The sequence below is a fragment of the Ursus arctos genome, unplaced genomic scaffold (genome assembly GCF_023065955.2).
Source record: "Ursus arctos isolate Adak ecotype North America unplaced genomic scaffold, UrsArc2.0 scaffold_16, whole genome shotgun sequence".
Classification (NCBI taxonomy): domain Eukaryota; kingdom Metazoa; phylum Chordata; class Mammalia; order Carnivora; family Ursidae; genus Ursus; species Ursus arctos.
Genome location: NW_026622830.1, coordinates 15,509,057 through 15,524,080, shown reverse-complemented (window position 1 = coordinate 15,524,080; position 15,024 = coordinate 15,509,057). Strand labels below are relative to the sequence as shown.

The 15,024-nt window shown below is 57.3% G+C and overlaps 1 protein-coding gene across 7 annotated transcripts in view; it reads right to left on the bottom strand.

Annotated features, from left to right (window-relative positions):
- Window positions 1–15,024, bottom strand: part of ADA (adenosine deaminase) — a 27,039-nt gene extending 12,015 nt beyond the window's left edge. The window contains exons 1-2 of one of the 7 annotated variants that reach the window (XM_026503572.4): window positions 14,910–15,024; window positions 4,590–4,651 (exon numbers count right to left, since the gene is read on the bottom strand). In XM_026503572.4, coding sequence (XP_026359357.2) covers window positions 4,590–4,651; window positions 14,910–14,942 — 95 coding nt within the window. In that variant the 5' untranslated portion in view covers window positions 14,943–15,024. The other 6 variants (XM_026503573.4, XM_057312505.1, XM_057312504.1 and 3 more) reach the window with 6 other exon arrangements.

Genomic DNA, 15,024 nt, shown 5'->3' with positions numbered 1-15,024 from the left:
GAAGAGCTTCCATCCCGGAAACAGAACATCCTTTTTGGAAAGAGGACCCTGAGAGTAAGAAAGGGCTCCTGCAGATCTAAAGGAATACGGGCCAATCATCAGGACCTAATAAGGTGAATGGAAAATACAGCAGAGAAACTCCTCCAGCAAGTAGAACAAAAGGAGATCAAAAAAAAAGAGCAGATGATTACAGAAATTAGGTGGTTAAATCAGATTCAAGCAGCGGGTTATCCGCAAAGAACGAACAGGAGATGGAAAGGAGGGATTGCCAGGGACAGGGAAGTTTGACCAAACAGTGGTTAAGTCTTCAAGGACCTCGGTCCCTAAAATACGATGTTTCCCGACATAAACACCTGTCCCCTGAGCCCCTGACCCAGGCCCTCCTCCCTTGCTGGTGGCCCCAGTCCCTAGCCGTGTCCCCTGGCCCGCAGTCAGCACCCCCCTCCCTATAGGACACAATGGCGGAGAGGGCACCCCCGCTGTGGTCCTACCACAGAGGGCAGTGCTCCGTGCCTCCCACCCCAGCCTTCCCTTCAGGAGGCCATCCCCGTGACCATGTCCTGCAGAGCCCGTACCAGTGACATGCTGGGCTTTGGAGGGCTTTCTGGAAGCAGAGGAAGGCTCTGGCGCTCACATGGTCAGACGCAGTGGCCACGCGTGCCTGGGCCTACTGGACCCACTGTGTGCAAGGCTCCTGGCGGTCTCCCTCCAGTGCCTCGACCACCGCTTCCTCCTGACCATTCTTGCACTCCCTCCCTTTTACACCCCTGCCCCCACGAACTCCTCCACTTTCATGGCTTTCAGCCCAAGATCCGGAGGTCTCTACCACTACACAGCACCCCTGGAGAGCCAACAACGTGCCGGGCACTGGACAGAGGTCAGTGACCAAGACAGACCCAGGTGTCTGACGCCCCACCTCTTGCCACCTCTCCCCTCCCTGTCCCATGCTCCATGTTTCCAAATATAGTTCCACCACCCGCCCCCAGCTGCCCAACCCATGGCAGGGGCCTCCCCTGGGCTCCATCTGCCTTGCCCACCCCCAGCCAGTCAAGTCCCAGTGATTTTACTCCTAAAGGTCTGTCCCATTCGTCCTACCCTCTCCAGCCTCTCTCCTCGTTAGCCACCAACAGATCTTGGAGCACACAGAGTGGTCTGGGAAGGCCAGAGGAGGGGACATTGAAGCAGAATTAGAAGAGGAGAGAAGGCGAGGACAGGTCGGCTGGAGTTCAGAGCAGGGTCGGTGGTAGGTGGAGAGCCAGAGGGCAGGCAGAGCCCAGTGGACGCTTCACAGAATTTGTGGCCTCATCCCCAAAGCGCCAGGAAACCACTGAAGGATTTCAAGCAGGGGGGCGGTATGAAGAGACTGAAGAGCTCCTTCTGGCTGCCGTGCGAGTACCAGATCTGAGAGCTACTGCAGGAGTCCCAGCAGGAAACCAACAGCACGAGACACTCTTCGGGGTCCCACACAGGGCTGGGCCTCCACGAGCCACTCAGACCAAGCTGTAACGCTCTGGTCTGGGACCCACGTTGAGGCAAGAAGGAGTTATTCCTAGAGCCGGGGTCCTCCTGCCACCCACAGCCACTCAGCAGCAGAGGCTCCCCCTGGGACCGAGCTTGGCCGTCGGATGCTCCCTACACCCCCAGTCAGCCACGCCTTGGCCAGTCCTCGTCCTGCCATGGTGGGGGACACGCCTACCAGGAGCCTGGCTGCAGACAGCCCAGCAAGGAGGCAGAGCTCAGGCTTTGGAGTTCGAAGTCCATCCCCTGCCATGTACCAAATCACCCAGGGGAGGAGCCATCCCACCCGAGGACCGCCACAGCCTTGTCAGTAACACAGCACTTTCTTTGCTCGGTACAGAGAAGAAATGAGGCGGTTTACGTGTCCAGGGTCCAACAGCAAACTGCAAAGCCTGCTGGACTGTGTCTGAATCACAGCTGTGTTCCTGAGAGGCTGTGTGACCTCGGGAGAGTTAGTTACCCTCTCTGTGTTTACCAGGTCTGGCAGGTTTGAGAAACCCCCAGCGTGGACTAAGGGGCAGGAGAGGTCAGAGAGGCAACACAGGCTTGGCAGGTCGTTAAGGGCCAGGAATGGACTTTGGCTTTGACGCTAAGCAAGCTGGGAGCGTGGGAGGGTTTGAGCCGGGGAGCGACTGGTCAGACTAGGTTTTAAGACAGGTGTTCTGACTACAGTACGGTGGAGACAGGAGACGGGGGAGGCCAGAGTGGCCGCCCAGAGCCCCGTCAGGAAGCCATTGCCATAGCCCAGGTGAGGGATGCCTGGTGGCTCAGGCTGGTGAAGGGAGGGGAAAAGGGCCAGAGTCAGCTCTTCTGCCACAGCCCGTTCTAACAGGCTCATGAAGGAGATGGAGAGAGAGGTAGGAGAAGCCCCAGAGAGGACAGAATCATAGGAGCTGAGGGAAGAAGTGGGTAAGAACACAGTCAGCAGAGGCCCGAATCACAGAGGTGGAAAAGGGGCCACTGGATTTGGCCAGAGGGAGAGAGGGGCTTCCTTCCTTCTCTCAGCCCACCACCACCAGGAAGTCCTCCAGTATGTTTACAGGCATCCATAAGCAAGTCTGACCAACTCCCTGGTCCCCTGCCTGCTGACCTTGAGCTCAGACTCCAGCTGGCACCCATAACACCCCGCTCCTGGGGCCCACCGAGGTACCTCGACTGCTCCCGAGATGCCAAGGTGATGGGGGAAACAGAAGATCCGAGCAGCCTCCCCACAGGGGCGGTTCCCCTCCCTCCATTCTCCAGCCTACCCCGGGCTCCCGCCTTCCAGCTCCACTAGTTAGTGCTCTCTGACCCCTTAACGAGTACCCAAGACCTCATCCCATCCCCGTGCCTGATAACCCGCCCTAAGAGCCTCATTCGGGACTCTGGGGCAAGGGGTGGCACTCAGCACGGGCAAAGGACAGGCAGAGATAAGCCCAGCAGCTTCACCCCACTTAGCCAGCACCACAGCATATCATTAATTCGGTCATTAAGTGCCCTCGTGGACACCGTGCTTAGCCCCGAGCTAAGTGGTTTCCGTGCACGGCTTCGTCCAAGCCTCTCGCTGGCAGGAGTAATGGTCAGGGGTGTGGACTCAGGGTCACACCCGTGCTCCCCAGATAAGTCCCCTCACCCACCATGGCTCAGGGTCCTCCTCCATACTAGGGGGCCCCAAGAGTCCCACCTCACAAGCTGTCGTGCGGATTCAGTATGTCAGCCCCGACACAGCGCCTCGTAGCGCACGGTACGTGCTAACAAGTGACGTGGGAGAGTCAAGAATTCAATCAGTAGCAACTTCCCAGGGCAGAGGGAGGTCTATGGAAGTAGGACAGAGTAGAGAAAAGGGTTCTTGCCAGCACTCGGCCTCGGGGAGTGGGGAGAGATACTCCTGAGAACTGGGGACAGACTCCCCAGCCTCACTGGTTCTCCGGAGCAGGGTGTCTGGAGAACTCGGGGGACTGTGGCTCATGGAGCAGAGTGTTCACGTTGGGGTCTGGGGCGGAACCGCTCAGGCAGTGAGAGAGGCGGACTCCTTCCAGCTCCGAATGAAAGGAGTGCCCAGCAAACCCGCGAAGAGCACCGTCTGTGGAAGGAGGGGTGGGTGGCAGAAGGGAACCCCATTTCTGGGTCAGCTCTGGAGGGAGGCCCTGTTCTTCCCCTCAAACTAGAGGCCAAGGTCGCAGTGAGGAAACGGTGTGCCCATATTTGAATCCAGACCCACTGACCTCTAAAGTCCCTGCTGTTTAGCGTCAGACCCAAGGGAGGGGCCACCATGAGCGCTGGAGGTGGGGAGGGAGGGACAGGCATCCCTCACTGGGGGGCACCGGTGACCCTTCGTCCCAGCCGCATGCACGCGAGCCCAGGCAGGAGGCTTATTCTTACTTGGAAGATGAAGATGGGCCCCTGAGGAGGGGCCACCTGTCCACATTCCCCAGGCGATTGCCCTGGCGACACGGGGAAAGCCTTGGAGAGGAGATGGCCCTGGGTCAACTCTAGACTCTACTTTTTATTGTCATGTGGCCTCAGGCAACTGCCTTCGTTTTTTCTGAGCTCCCTCCCTGCTCTCCTCTGTGAGAGGCAATGGCAGTATCTTCCTCCCCTGCGGAGGGGTTACACTTGCTGACTCAAGGAGGGGGCTCAGCCCAGCCGCCCAGCACTAGGAGATGCTCGGCTAATGGTCCCGGCATCCCGGACGGGCGTATCGCCTCTGGAGCAGGCTCTCTGCGGAGTCAAAACACAGTGACTCGTTCAGCCCTGGAAACTGCCTCCTCGCGCATGTGTGCACGTGTGTGCATGTGTCTGTGTGTGTGTGCACACGCGTACAGGCAAACAAGCTTCTCCCGGCTCACCTGGCAGCAGGAGGACAAGCAGCACAGAAAACAGAAGGCTTGGGATGTGGGTCTCCAGCTCAGAGCTGAGGGGCTGCCATTTCTCCACAGACCACCTTCTTCTGGCCGGAGGGCCAGCTTCTTTCCATGGGGATATAGGAAGGAACAACAGCCCTGGAATTCTCCAGAGGCCTCTGGGTTGAGCCGTGGACCCCCACAGCTCCCCAAATGGTGGGGAGGAAGGGCTCCTCTCTGTGGGCTTACCTGCCGTAGTATAGGATGGTTTCAGGCTTGATGGCCCCATCTAGGTGGATATGCAGTTCCACCTGCAAGGGGGCAGAGAGAGGAAACCAGGGGTGGGGCAGAGAACAGACACGTGAATGTCAGGACCACCCTAACTACGTCCCACTGACCGGCCACTGGCCACAGACTCCACGAAGCTCTTGATACACACCATCTTGCTTCCTCCTCATCTGCGGGGTGGGCTTAACAGTCCTCTCTAGCTCTTTCACGGTTCAGACCACAGAGGTTCAACCACAGTTGAGTTTCAGGGAAGTTAAATAACTTGCCCGAGCTCACACAGCAAGCCATAGAGGCAGGAACCCAACCCGGTACCTCGGTTCTTAATGGCCGCTGGTAAACGGCAGAACCAGCATTCTAGCCCAAACCCAAAGCCAGTGCTCCGAACGCAAGGCCAGCCACGGGGCTGTAGGCGCTGCGGACCCCCAGCCACCACGCTGGCAGGGTCCGCCCTCCCCGGCTCACTAAACAAAATCCGACTTTAACAAAAAGTATTGACCACAGACTTCCTGGGCCCGTGAATATCCCACAGTGGGTTTCAAACACCCAGGTTCCATTTTCAGACGCAGGTGTTACTTAAACACCGTTATCAGGAATTAACAGGAGGCAATAGATCTTTCCAGTATTCCAGAAAGGGTACTGGGTGCTCAACCATCTTGGTGATCATCTCCTACACACACGCGGTCCCACAAACAACGCTGGGCTCGCAAAGCCAGGAGATGAAGGACAAGGGCTTGGAGACAGCCCGTCAGCCCAACTCAGCCCAACTCCCAGCTCCGCCCCTTCGCTGGCTGTGTGAGCTCAGCCAAGACACTTGATCTCAGACCCTCCATTTCCTCAACTGCAAAACAACAGGGTATTTCTGCTTCCCCGTCCAAGAACAACTGTAAGGATTTAAAAAATAAAAAAACAACACAGTGTACGTGGACATGTGTGGTTCATAGGAAGCAGCCCTGTGCCTCTCAGCCAGGGCTTCTCCCAGGAGCTGTTCAGTACAACAGATGCTGGGAGACGGCGGGGGGTGACGGTGACTTTCCCTGGACCAGGGGGAGATCTAGAAAACTCCACTGACATCTGCCAGATTGGGGCCTTCCCTGGAATCTGGGGACCTGGACGAGAAAGTAGCTGCCCTGGTGAGAGAGGGAGCTGCAGACCCACCGAGACCAGCAGGGGCAGAGCTACGAAGCCCGCCTCCCAGCAGGAGGTCGGAGCAACAAGACCTCTCCGGAAGTCACCCAGCCAGCAAAGGACCCAGCGGCACTCACCCCTAGGCTCCCTGACAAAACAAGTTCAATGCCCATTTAGCTAAATGTACATCGCGTTCTCAGAAAATGTTCAGCATCGGGAACACTGACGCTTCCAGCCCAGGGAACTGCCAAGGGGTTGCGTGACCTTGGAGAGGGGCCCTCCCCTCTGAGTCTGCAGGGTTTTTTTTTTTATCCTTAACCCACACTCAGCCAGCCGTCCTGAGGATCTGGCCAGAGAGGGAGGGTACTCTCCGGTTAGACCTGGAATCCTGGTTCCTCCGCTCACTCCCTGGTGGCCTGGAGAAAGGGACTTCACTTTCAGTGCCCTGGCAGCCTCATCGGTCCAAGAGGGAGGATAAGAAGCCTTCCTCCTAGGGCTTTGGGAGGCTTGACCATGTTTGTGAGTGCAGTGTGTTAGGCCAGCACTTAGCACGTAGCAAACGCTAAAACAGCATCAGTAAAGAGTCCTGCATTCAGCAAACTGTCGAGGCCCTGCCGACAGCGAGGGATGGAGAGTAAAGCTCAAGGCACAGCCCCGCTCCTGTGACACTTATGGTCCCGCCAGGGAAGAGGCGGTAGATACAGGTCGGTGACGAATGTACAGTCACAAGCCGAGACAGCTCCTTGAGAGGCACAATCCTACAGAGAGAGCAAACAAAAGACCGTACCCAGCTCGAGGGCCAACTATGGCTTCCTGGAGAAAACAGAGCTTGCGCCAAGATCCAAAAGGTGAAGAGGAACCAACTAGGCAAAGGCAGGCTGAGGAAGGCAGGAAGAGCGTTCCAGGCAGAGGCAACAGCACGTGCAGAGGCCGTGGGGGTAGGCAAGCCTGTGGCGCAGGAGAGGAACTGAAACCCGGCTCAGAAGGGAGGGGCCGGGCGGCTGGACAGGCTTCTGGGCCACCCAGGCCACAAGGAGTCCTCTTAACTGAGGGAACAGAGAAGCCACAACAGGGTTTGAAGCCAGCGAGAGGGCGAGGCGGACTCAGAGCAAGAGCAGTTGGAGGCTACTATGGTCCAGTTTCTGAGGGAGGATGGTGCTTTGGACCAGGGTGGCAAGACAGATATGGAAAAGCAGGCGGACAGAAAGAGGGGGTCAAGGAGGATGCTTCAGGTTAGGCCTGGGTGGCTGTGGGTAGGGATCCCCACGCTCAGGACACCGCCCAGGAAGAAGCCAAGTGCTAAGGGGGAAGGCGGGGCAGGGGTGCGGGGAGAGGGACACGGTCAGTTTCATCTTCAGCTGGGATGCCTTTGAGCCCTCCAAATGTAAGTGGACAGAGCCAATGCATGGGAAGTTCTAGCGTGCTCAGAGACCCAGGCTGGCGAAGCAAGGAGGAATACGGACAGCTGAGGCCGAGGTCTTGAACGAGCTCGGCCGGGGAGAGTAGGTCAAGGAAGGGGCGGAGGAGGAAGCCTCAGAAGTACCAGCATCCAGTGGCTCTGCTGGAGAGGGGGAGGCCAGAGAGGAGCTGCCAGAGGGGCAGGAGGGAAACTAGGGTTGGGGGGGGGGGGGCGTGTGCAGAAGGCAAGGGACGAGCAGATTGCAAGGAGCGGCGGCCCCCCCAGGTCAGTGGGTTGGTAGACCCCAAATCGGTCTACATCCAAATCCCCAGAACCTGTGTTACCTCCCGTGGCCAGGAAAGAAAAAAAAAAAAAAAAGAGGTGGTTTAAAGTCTTGAGCTTATCCTGGATTATCCAAAAAATGCAATTTCTCATCTCCTTATGAGGGACGCGGAGTTTTGAGAGTAACTTCTAGAAGAGGCAGCAACAAGGTGATCACTGAGGCAGACGGGAGCTGGGGGTCGCGAGCCAAGGATGGCCCGGAGTCACCTGAAGCCGGAAAAGGGGTGGGACCCTACCAGTGACACCTTGATGTTGGACTTCTGACCTCCAGAATGGGGAGATTTCTGTTGTTCTAAGCTACCTGGTGTGTGTGGTAATTCGTTACATGAAAGGAATTCGGTCAGGTCCTGCCAGAGGTCAAGCAAGAGGAGAACATGTCCCTGGGGCTAAGGCCCCAGGACACCGGGGCCAGAGGAGAGGTGCTCAGCCCTGGCTGCCCGTTAGGAGCACCTGGGAAGCTTTGCAAAGTTGCCTATGCCTGGGCCCACCCTGGTCCACGAAGTCACAGTCCTTCGGCCTGGGCCCGAGCACGGGGTTGTTGCTGGTTTTCAACACATGAAGCCAAGGTTGAGAACCACTGTCCTACAGGAAATGTTCCGGAGGCCTGAGGGGCGCCAAATCCATGCTGGAATGGGGTAAGGACTAAGTAGAGGAAATAAAATGGAGAAAGTATAGATTCTTCTTTCCAGAATTTCACCCCTGAAGGGGAAGAAAGGGCTGGAGAAAGGACTAGAGGCAGATGGGGGGTGAAGAGAACGGCTTCTCCAGGCAGTGGGAGTGAGTGGGGCAGGTTGCAAGGCTGCCGGAGAAGAGGGGTTGCAGGAGACAATGACAGAGAAGGGACAAATCAGGAGGAGCTGGAGGAGGGGCTGGCCAGGGGAAAGGAGGGAGGAGAGAGAAGGGCCCAGGCAGTGGAACCTGAGTCAGGCAGCAGGGAGGGAACGGGCTTGATATGGAGAATGAGGTTCGTGGGGACAGAGGAGGCCACAGAAAGTCAGGGGGTGCCAGGCAGGGAGCAGTCATAGGTCACCGTTAAGGGGATCCACTGAGGGTTTTGGATCAGGAGACACCGTGTAAGAGCTCTTTCTGGCTGACGTATGCAAAGTAGGGGAGAGAGAAGCCAGAACAGAAGACAGAGCCGCCCCATAGTCAGGACAAGAGATAAGCGCCCACTGGAGTGGCTCCCGCAGCTCCGAACACAGGAGAGCAGGGGAGGGGGGCTCAGAGAGCCGGCCCGGGACGCAGGAGGCAGGAGCAGCCCTAGGGACAGCAAAAGGAGAGCCTGCTGCCCCACCATGCCCTACAGCTCCTGCCCCCCTGGGGCTTTGTCGGAAGCTGCCTAGACACGTTGCAGGGGAGAAGCAGAGGCAGCAACCACCTCCTCAGGCAGCCCAAGCTCAGGCAGGCCTCCCACGGAACTTTCTGGAAAACAGCCGCTACTCATGAAGATGTCTGTCTGCATACCCCAGGTGACAGTGGGGTATAAGCTCAGAGACTGGGTGGGGACCCTGCTCTGCGGTCCACATTCAGGGAAAAGGAACAGCAGTGTCCTCTGATTATGGAGTATCTACTCTGTGCTGGACCAGGTACGTACAGGGCCAGCCTCATCCTCACAACCAGCAAGGCAGGCGCTTTGCTACCATTTCGCAGGGGAGGAACGCGAAAGCCCAAAGAAGGATCTAGGGACTCAAAGGCAGGCCGTGATGGAGTCGGCATTTGCACCCGGGCCTGAGTCAAGAGCTTTTACTCTACTTTCCCTGCAGGCCTGGCCTCAGAGAGGCCGCTGTAAGCAATTCGGCGGTAACAGCCACGGCCTACTGTTACCAGGTCCTTTGTCTCAGTTAATCTTGACCCCCAGGCAAGGTGCACGGTAGCCCGGGCTGCAGACAGGGAAGGGGCTTGCTGAGCTAACTCCGAGCAGCTCAGCCACCTGCCCTGTGCCGCCCAGGCTGAGGACTGCAGCTGTTAGAACCCGAGTCTCCCTACCTCGAAGCCCGGGTCCTGCCCAGGAGCCACACCCCTGCCCTGTGCCCAGCCTCATGACCTCTCTGGAGTTCCCACTCCCACCCCTGCCCCCCTGCACTTGCTCTCCAGGAGGCTGACTCAGCAAGCATCGACAGAGCTGCAGGAAATCCCAGACAGCCGTCGGAAGCATCCCCAGTTACTACATATTTACTAAGCCCCTACGAGCTGCTGGGCACCGTGGGGCACGGGCGAGCATGTTCAGTCTTGCTCTCAAGAGATGCCAGCCGGCCGGCCGAGGCCCAGGAAGGTACCATCCACTCAGCCGAGGTATCAGTGGCAGGGCCAGCAAGGACACAGGTCACGGACTCCGGGGCCAGACACTCCCAGATCGAACTCCCGCTCGTAACTGGCAGGCTACGTGCCTCCGAGGCACGCCCGAGTCAAACTTCGTCTCCCCAGCCTCCCCCAAACACACCATCCGGTTTCGTTTTCAAACCGCTGACTTTTTAAATCCACTTACCACAACCGTGTCCCTATTCGTTCCCTCAAAATGGGGTCATTATGCTGGGTCTTCGGGGTTTAGGACCGTGCCCAGCACAGCAAAAAGCACTCAGTGCACATCAATGACCAAGTGATGGTTTTTCTCCTCTCCCTGTCCTAGGTCAGCAGGGCTGGGTCCTCTCCCCAGGGCAAGGAAGGGACTGGCCGACGCGCTGGGGCCTGGAAGAGAACCCAGACAGGGCAGAGTCGCCAGCATTGTTTGACCGGCCCTCCCAGAACCCCGGTGAGCCTCAGGTGCCCCCAACAGCCAGCCAGCCACTCCCTTCCTAGCCCGGCTCTTGGCAATGAGCTGCGTGGCGCTAGGGGTCAGTGTCCACCATGGCCTCTCAGCGGATTTTTGGGGTAAAGCCAGGAGACAGAGCAGCCCTGGGCTGACATACTGTTTCAGTCACACTTCCTCTAGGAAGTCCTCCGTGCTCTGCCCCACGTGAGCTCCTATGGATCAGAGGTACAGTAATGAAGCTGCTGAGCCTTGGGGCCTGATGGCGTGCTCAGCTGCTGCTGGAAGCTTCTCCAGAGGTTTCAGAGAAGGGAAGGCATGTCCTCAGCCAGGGGCAATCGCAGCACGGTCATTCCCCATTTCCTAGGTCAGGAGACGGAGACTCAGATTAAGGAACCAGCGTCAGGCCAGACTAGTAAGTACCACAGCCAGAAGCTGTTGGGGAGTCAAAGCCAGAGGTTGTAACTGCCACGACCCACTCCCTTCACCCTGCGTAGCAGTGCTGAGTCAATGCTGGTCAAATCTAAACAGGACTGAGAACCGGGACAAGGAGGATGATGGACAGCTGCCAGCATTGGCCTGCCCCTCCCCCCACCACAGCCAGGCCTGCACCTGGTGTTTGATGTAGGCTGGAGACCATCGGATTCCCATCGCACAGACAGGAAGAGTCACTGTTCTGCCCCATGGTCACAAAGGCCCTAGAGCCTGTTTCTTCCCTCACCTTGCTGCTCTGGGGCCTCAGAACCCTAAGGGGTAAGAGCAAGCCTGCCCCCCAAAACTCTGAGTAAATATAGGCTCAAACCTCACTGTGCCTTCCCCGCCCCCGTGCTCTTCTCCCCTGTCCAAAGCCAGGCACAGTGCTCCCTTCCCTGCCCCAAGGGGGCACCCCCCCCCCAGGACAACTGGATAGGGAGACACATTCCCCCCAGCTCACAGGGCCCCTTTGCCATCTAGGCCAGGCCAACCTCAAGGTCGGATGCAGAATCAGGGGCGTGGCCAGCCTCCCTCCCTCTGTGACCACGTCTCCCCTCTCTGGTCCTTGCTTCCTCTGTCAAACAAAAGGCCTCCTTGAAACCCAATCTCATTCATTCCCTTCCCCCCAAAGTGCTGCGTGAGTTATAATGGGTAAGGCAAGCTCCTTGAGGGGCTTTTTAAACACAGGTGGCTCAGGGCACCTGGATGGCTCAGATCATGATCTCAGGGTCCTGGGATGGAGCCCTGCATCGGGCTCCCTGCTCAGTGGGGAGTTGGCTTCTCCCTCTGCCCCTCCCCCCAGCTCATGCTCCCTCCCTTGCTCTGAAATAAAATCTTCAAACAAAAAAATAAAAACAGGTGGCTCTGTGGTAACCAAAAAGCCCAGAAAGCCCAAAGCCATGCTAACGGTGGGCTTTCACGGCTTTGTGGCAGGAAGTCAAGAGGTAAGAAAGACTGCGGGGGAGGAAGGCTTCCCAGAGGGGTGGGGGCGGGGGCACAACAGCCCCAGGGGGAGGAAAAGCATACTTAAGGGCCTGCTGCCTGCCAACCAGGGGCTTCACGAGTGCCACTCAGCACAATGTCCCCAAGAACCCATGACCTTGGTTTTAACCAACACATTTTACAGAGAAACAGAGTTTCAGGGAAATGTCCTCCCGAGCTCTTGCGGCTGCCAAACAGCGAGGCAGGGACCCACCTTCAGTCTATCTGAGGCCCAAGGTGACCCTGAGTCCACGCCCTCCCCCAAAGTGGGACCGGCAAACTGGCAAGGCAGTGGACTGCATCTATTTCAGTTTTAGGTAGAACTGGGTTCAAGTCTAGCTCTACTTTCTGGTTGTGTGTGACTTTGGAAAGTTCCTTCCCCTCTCTGAGCCACTTCCTTCTACAGAAATGAAAAGGACCGATCTTAAAGCGATCCTGCGAGCATTAAATGAATATACGGAAAGCAGTTTGAACGGTGCCTGGTACAGAGTAAACATACAAAAAGGAGAAAGAAGAAATGAGGTGGGTGGGACACATGGCTGGTTCAGTCTGTGGAGCACACGATCCTTGATCGCAGCTGTGAGTTTAAGCCCCACCCTGGGCAGAGAGCCTACTTAAATTTATGTGGGAGATTTGGCCCCAGTTCTCTGCATCAGGGAGGGCAGTGGAGAAACCGCTCTTCTAACCTGCGCCAGCTCACTTTCTGGTCTACTGCTTGGAGATGCTCATTCTGTGTGACCTTGGACAAGTCACTTCACCTGTCAGTTTCCTGGTGTGTGAAAGGAGGACGAGATCTACGCCGTCCAGTTGTCCAGGAAACGGTGATGTAAATCACGGAAGGTGCCTGGTACCCACTGTTCTTACAAAAACAGGCATGTGATCAGCATTGTCCTCCGTGACAAAGAACTCCTGAGCGCCACGGGATTTCCAGCCTTACCTCGTGGGGAAATAGACTGATAAGGGCCACCCCTCCACCGCCTCCGTACCTCCTCCAATGCCCAACAGGTGCTCAGAAAGCGTTTGTTAGAATAACACAATCAGACCAGGGAGGCAGCCACCTAGGGCCTTGCTACTCAAGAAGTGTGGCCTGCGGTCCAGCAGTGTTAGCATCACCCGTGAGCCTGTTAGAAGGCAACATCTCAAGTCCCACCTCCAACCTCCCACCTCAGTCTCTGAATGTTCACAAGGCACTCGGGTGACTTGAGTACACATTAAAGTTTAGAAAGCACAGCCTTGCTCTGCCTTCTTAAAGCTGGCCACGTCCTGGGCCTCCCCTGGTGGTAGGCGTAAGAAGCCAGACAGCCCAGCAGAGGCTCCTGCCCCGGAGAGGCCCACACCCGGGGCACCAGCACCTGCTGCCCCAAAGGCTTCTGCAAAGGCAAGTCCAGGAAAGCTGGCTACGGGATATTTGAAGCCAGACCCGCCTGGGCTCAACCCCAGCTTGGCTACTTCTTCACTGTGTGATCTTGGGCCTCATTATCTCTCTGTGCCTCTATTCATCTGTATAATGGGATAATACCAATGACCTCACAGAGTCATTGCTAGAATCAAATGAATTAATGAAAGTAACCTGTTCAGAACGGTACCCGGCACAGAGCAATAACAACTTAATTAGCTCCAGCTACTAATACTAGTTCTCATTAGGATCTGTTCCACCCACAGGAAGGCAGGGAGCTGATCTGGTTGCAGTGACTGAGACACGCTCCTTTTTGCTTCTCCTGCCAGCTCAGGCACGTTCCCTCCTTGCAACAGAAAATTTAATCACATCTCATCTACACAGTGGAGAACACTCTACCTTCCCTCTCAAGCATCCCCTTTTAACCTCTGGACACCCCCTCAAGCAGGTGGGACCCATTTCCCAGGTATGGAAACTGAGGCCCAGAGAGGGGAAATAACCTGCCAGCTCGAAGCAGAGAGGACTGGGTGAGGCCCAGTAACACGGTCCCTCCCTCACGGAGCTGTTACAGTGTTGCAAGGGTAGCTTGCTGCATAGAGTAAGCTCTACAGCAGTGTGGCCTTGAACTCCGAGGGACTTTGCCTACTGCCCCAGGATGCAGATCAGGGTAAGGTGGTTCCCCAGCCCAAGGGCAGAGGGAATCCAAAAGCATTTAAAAAAAAAAAAAAAAAAAAAGACATCACAAGGAAAGAAGCAGCAGTGATGGGATCCAGACAAGTTGTGGAGGCATGGGGTGGGGTCCGGCAGGAGGGCTCCCCCGCTCACAACATCTGGCAGAGGGTAGCTGAGCCTATGGTGGGGGCAGCAGCAGTGGGGGCCAGGCCTTACCTCCTCCAGTGCTGCCTACGCCCCCATCCCACCCCCAGCACTCTCATACACACATGGGAGTCTCACCAACACTTCTGTGATATTTGCCATCATCACTCACACCTATTTCTCAGAGAGGTAAGCTGAGTCTAATTACAGCTCACTCCTTCCCATGACCCTCCCCCCAGCAGTCTCAAACCCTGCTAGCTGATGCATCTGCTGGACAGACCCCTAGACCCCTCCCCTCCGTGGACTGAATCTCAGTGCTTCAAAGCCTGCCAAGTGGGGCCCAGACCCTCCCTGACCCAGCCTTTCCCAAGAGGCCACAGCTGGTGGGAGGAGGGACCACGGAGTTATCCCTTGAGGCCAATGGCTGTGGCTTGGCCCGGAATGAACCCAAGGCCTAAGGCCCACTCAGCCCCTAGCAGGGAGAGAGGGGCGCCCTGATCCCCTCCCTCTGCTCCACAGCATGGTCCTCCCGACTGGCACATCCACAAATCTGAGCTTCTCGGTGCTCCCAAAACCATCATAGTGCTAGAGTATAAAGCTGTTTCCACAACACTATAGGTGCCAATGGACGTAAACACCGGGCCCCATTTTACAGCCGAGGTTCGAGAGGTCAAGCCCCCGGCCTAGGCTCACACAGCTATCCAGAGCTGGTGGCGCCCCGAGGCCCATTTGACAGGTAGTGAAACTGAGACTCCGAGAGGCCAAATCAGGGGCAGAAGCAGAAAGCAGAACACGGAAGCCAGCCCGGGGCGCCTTTGGGATTCAGGACCCTCCCTGCTTCATTGTCCCTCATTAGACTGCCTTGTGGCAGCGAGGGCCTGAGCTGAGGGACGGAAGCGGCTGCAGGGGCCCCGGTTCGCTCCCGGGCTGTGTACGCCCCTAAGCCCTCCAGCCAGACCCGGAGCGGGACCTCCCCAGACCCCGAGTCCCTCCCGCGCTCACTTTGGGCTTGTCGAAGGCGGGCGTCTGGGTCATGGTGCCAAGCGTGCGCCCCTGCGCGACTCCCTCCGCCGGTCGGTGCTCACCCCGAGAACCTGCCGGGACGGCTGCGCGCCAC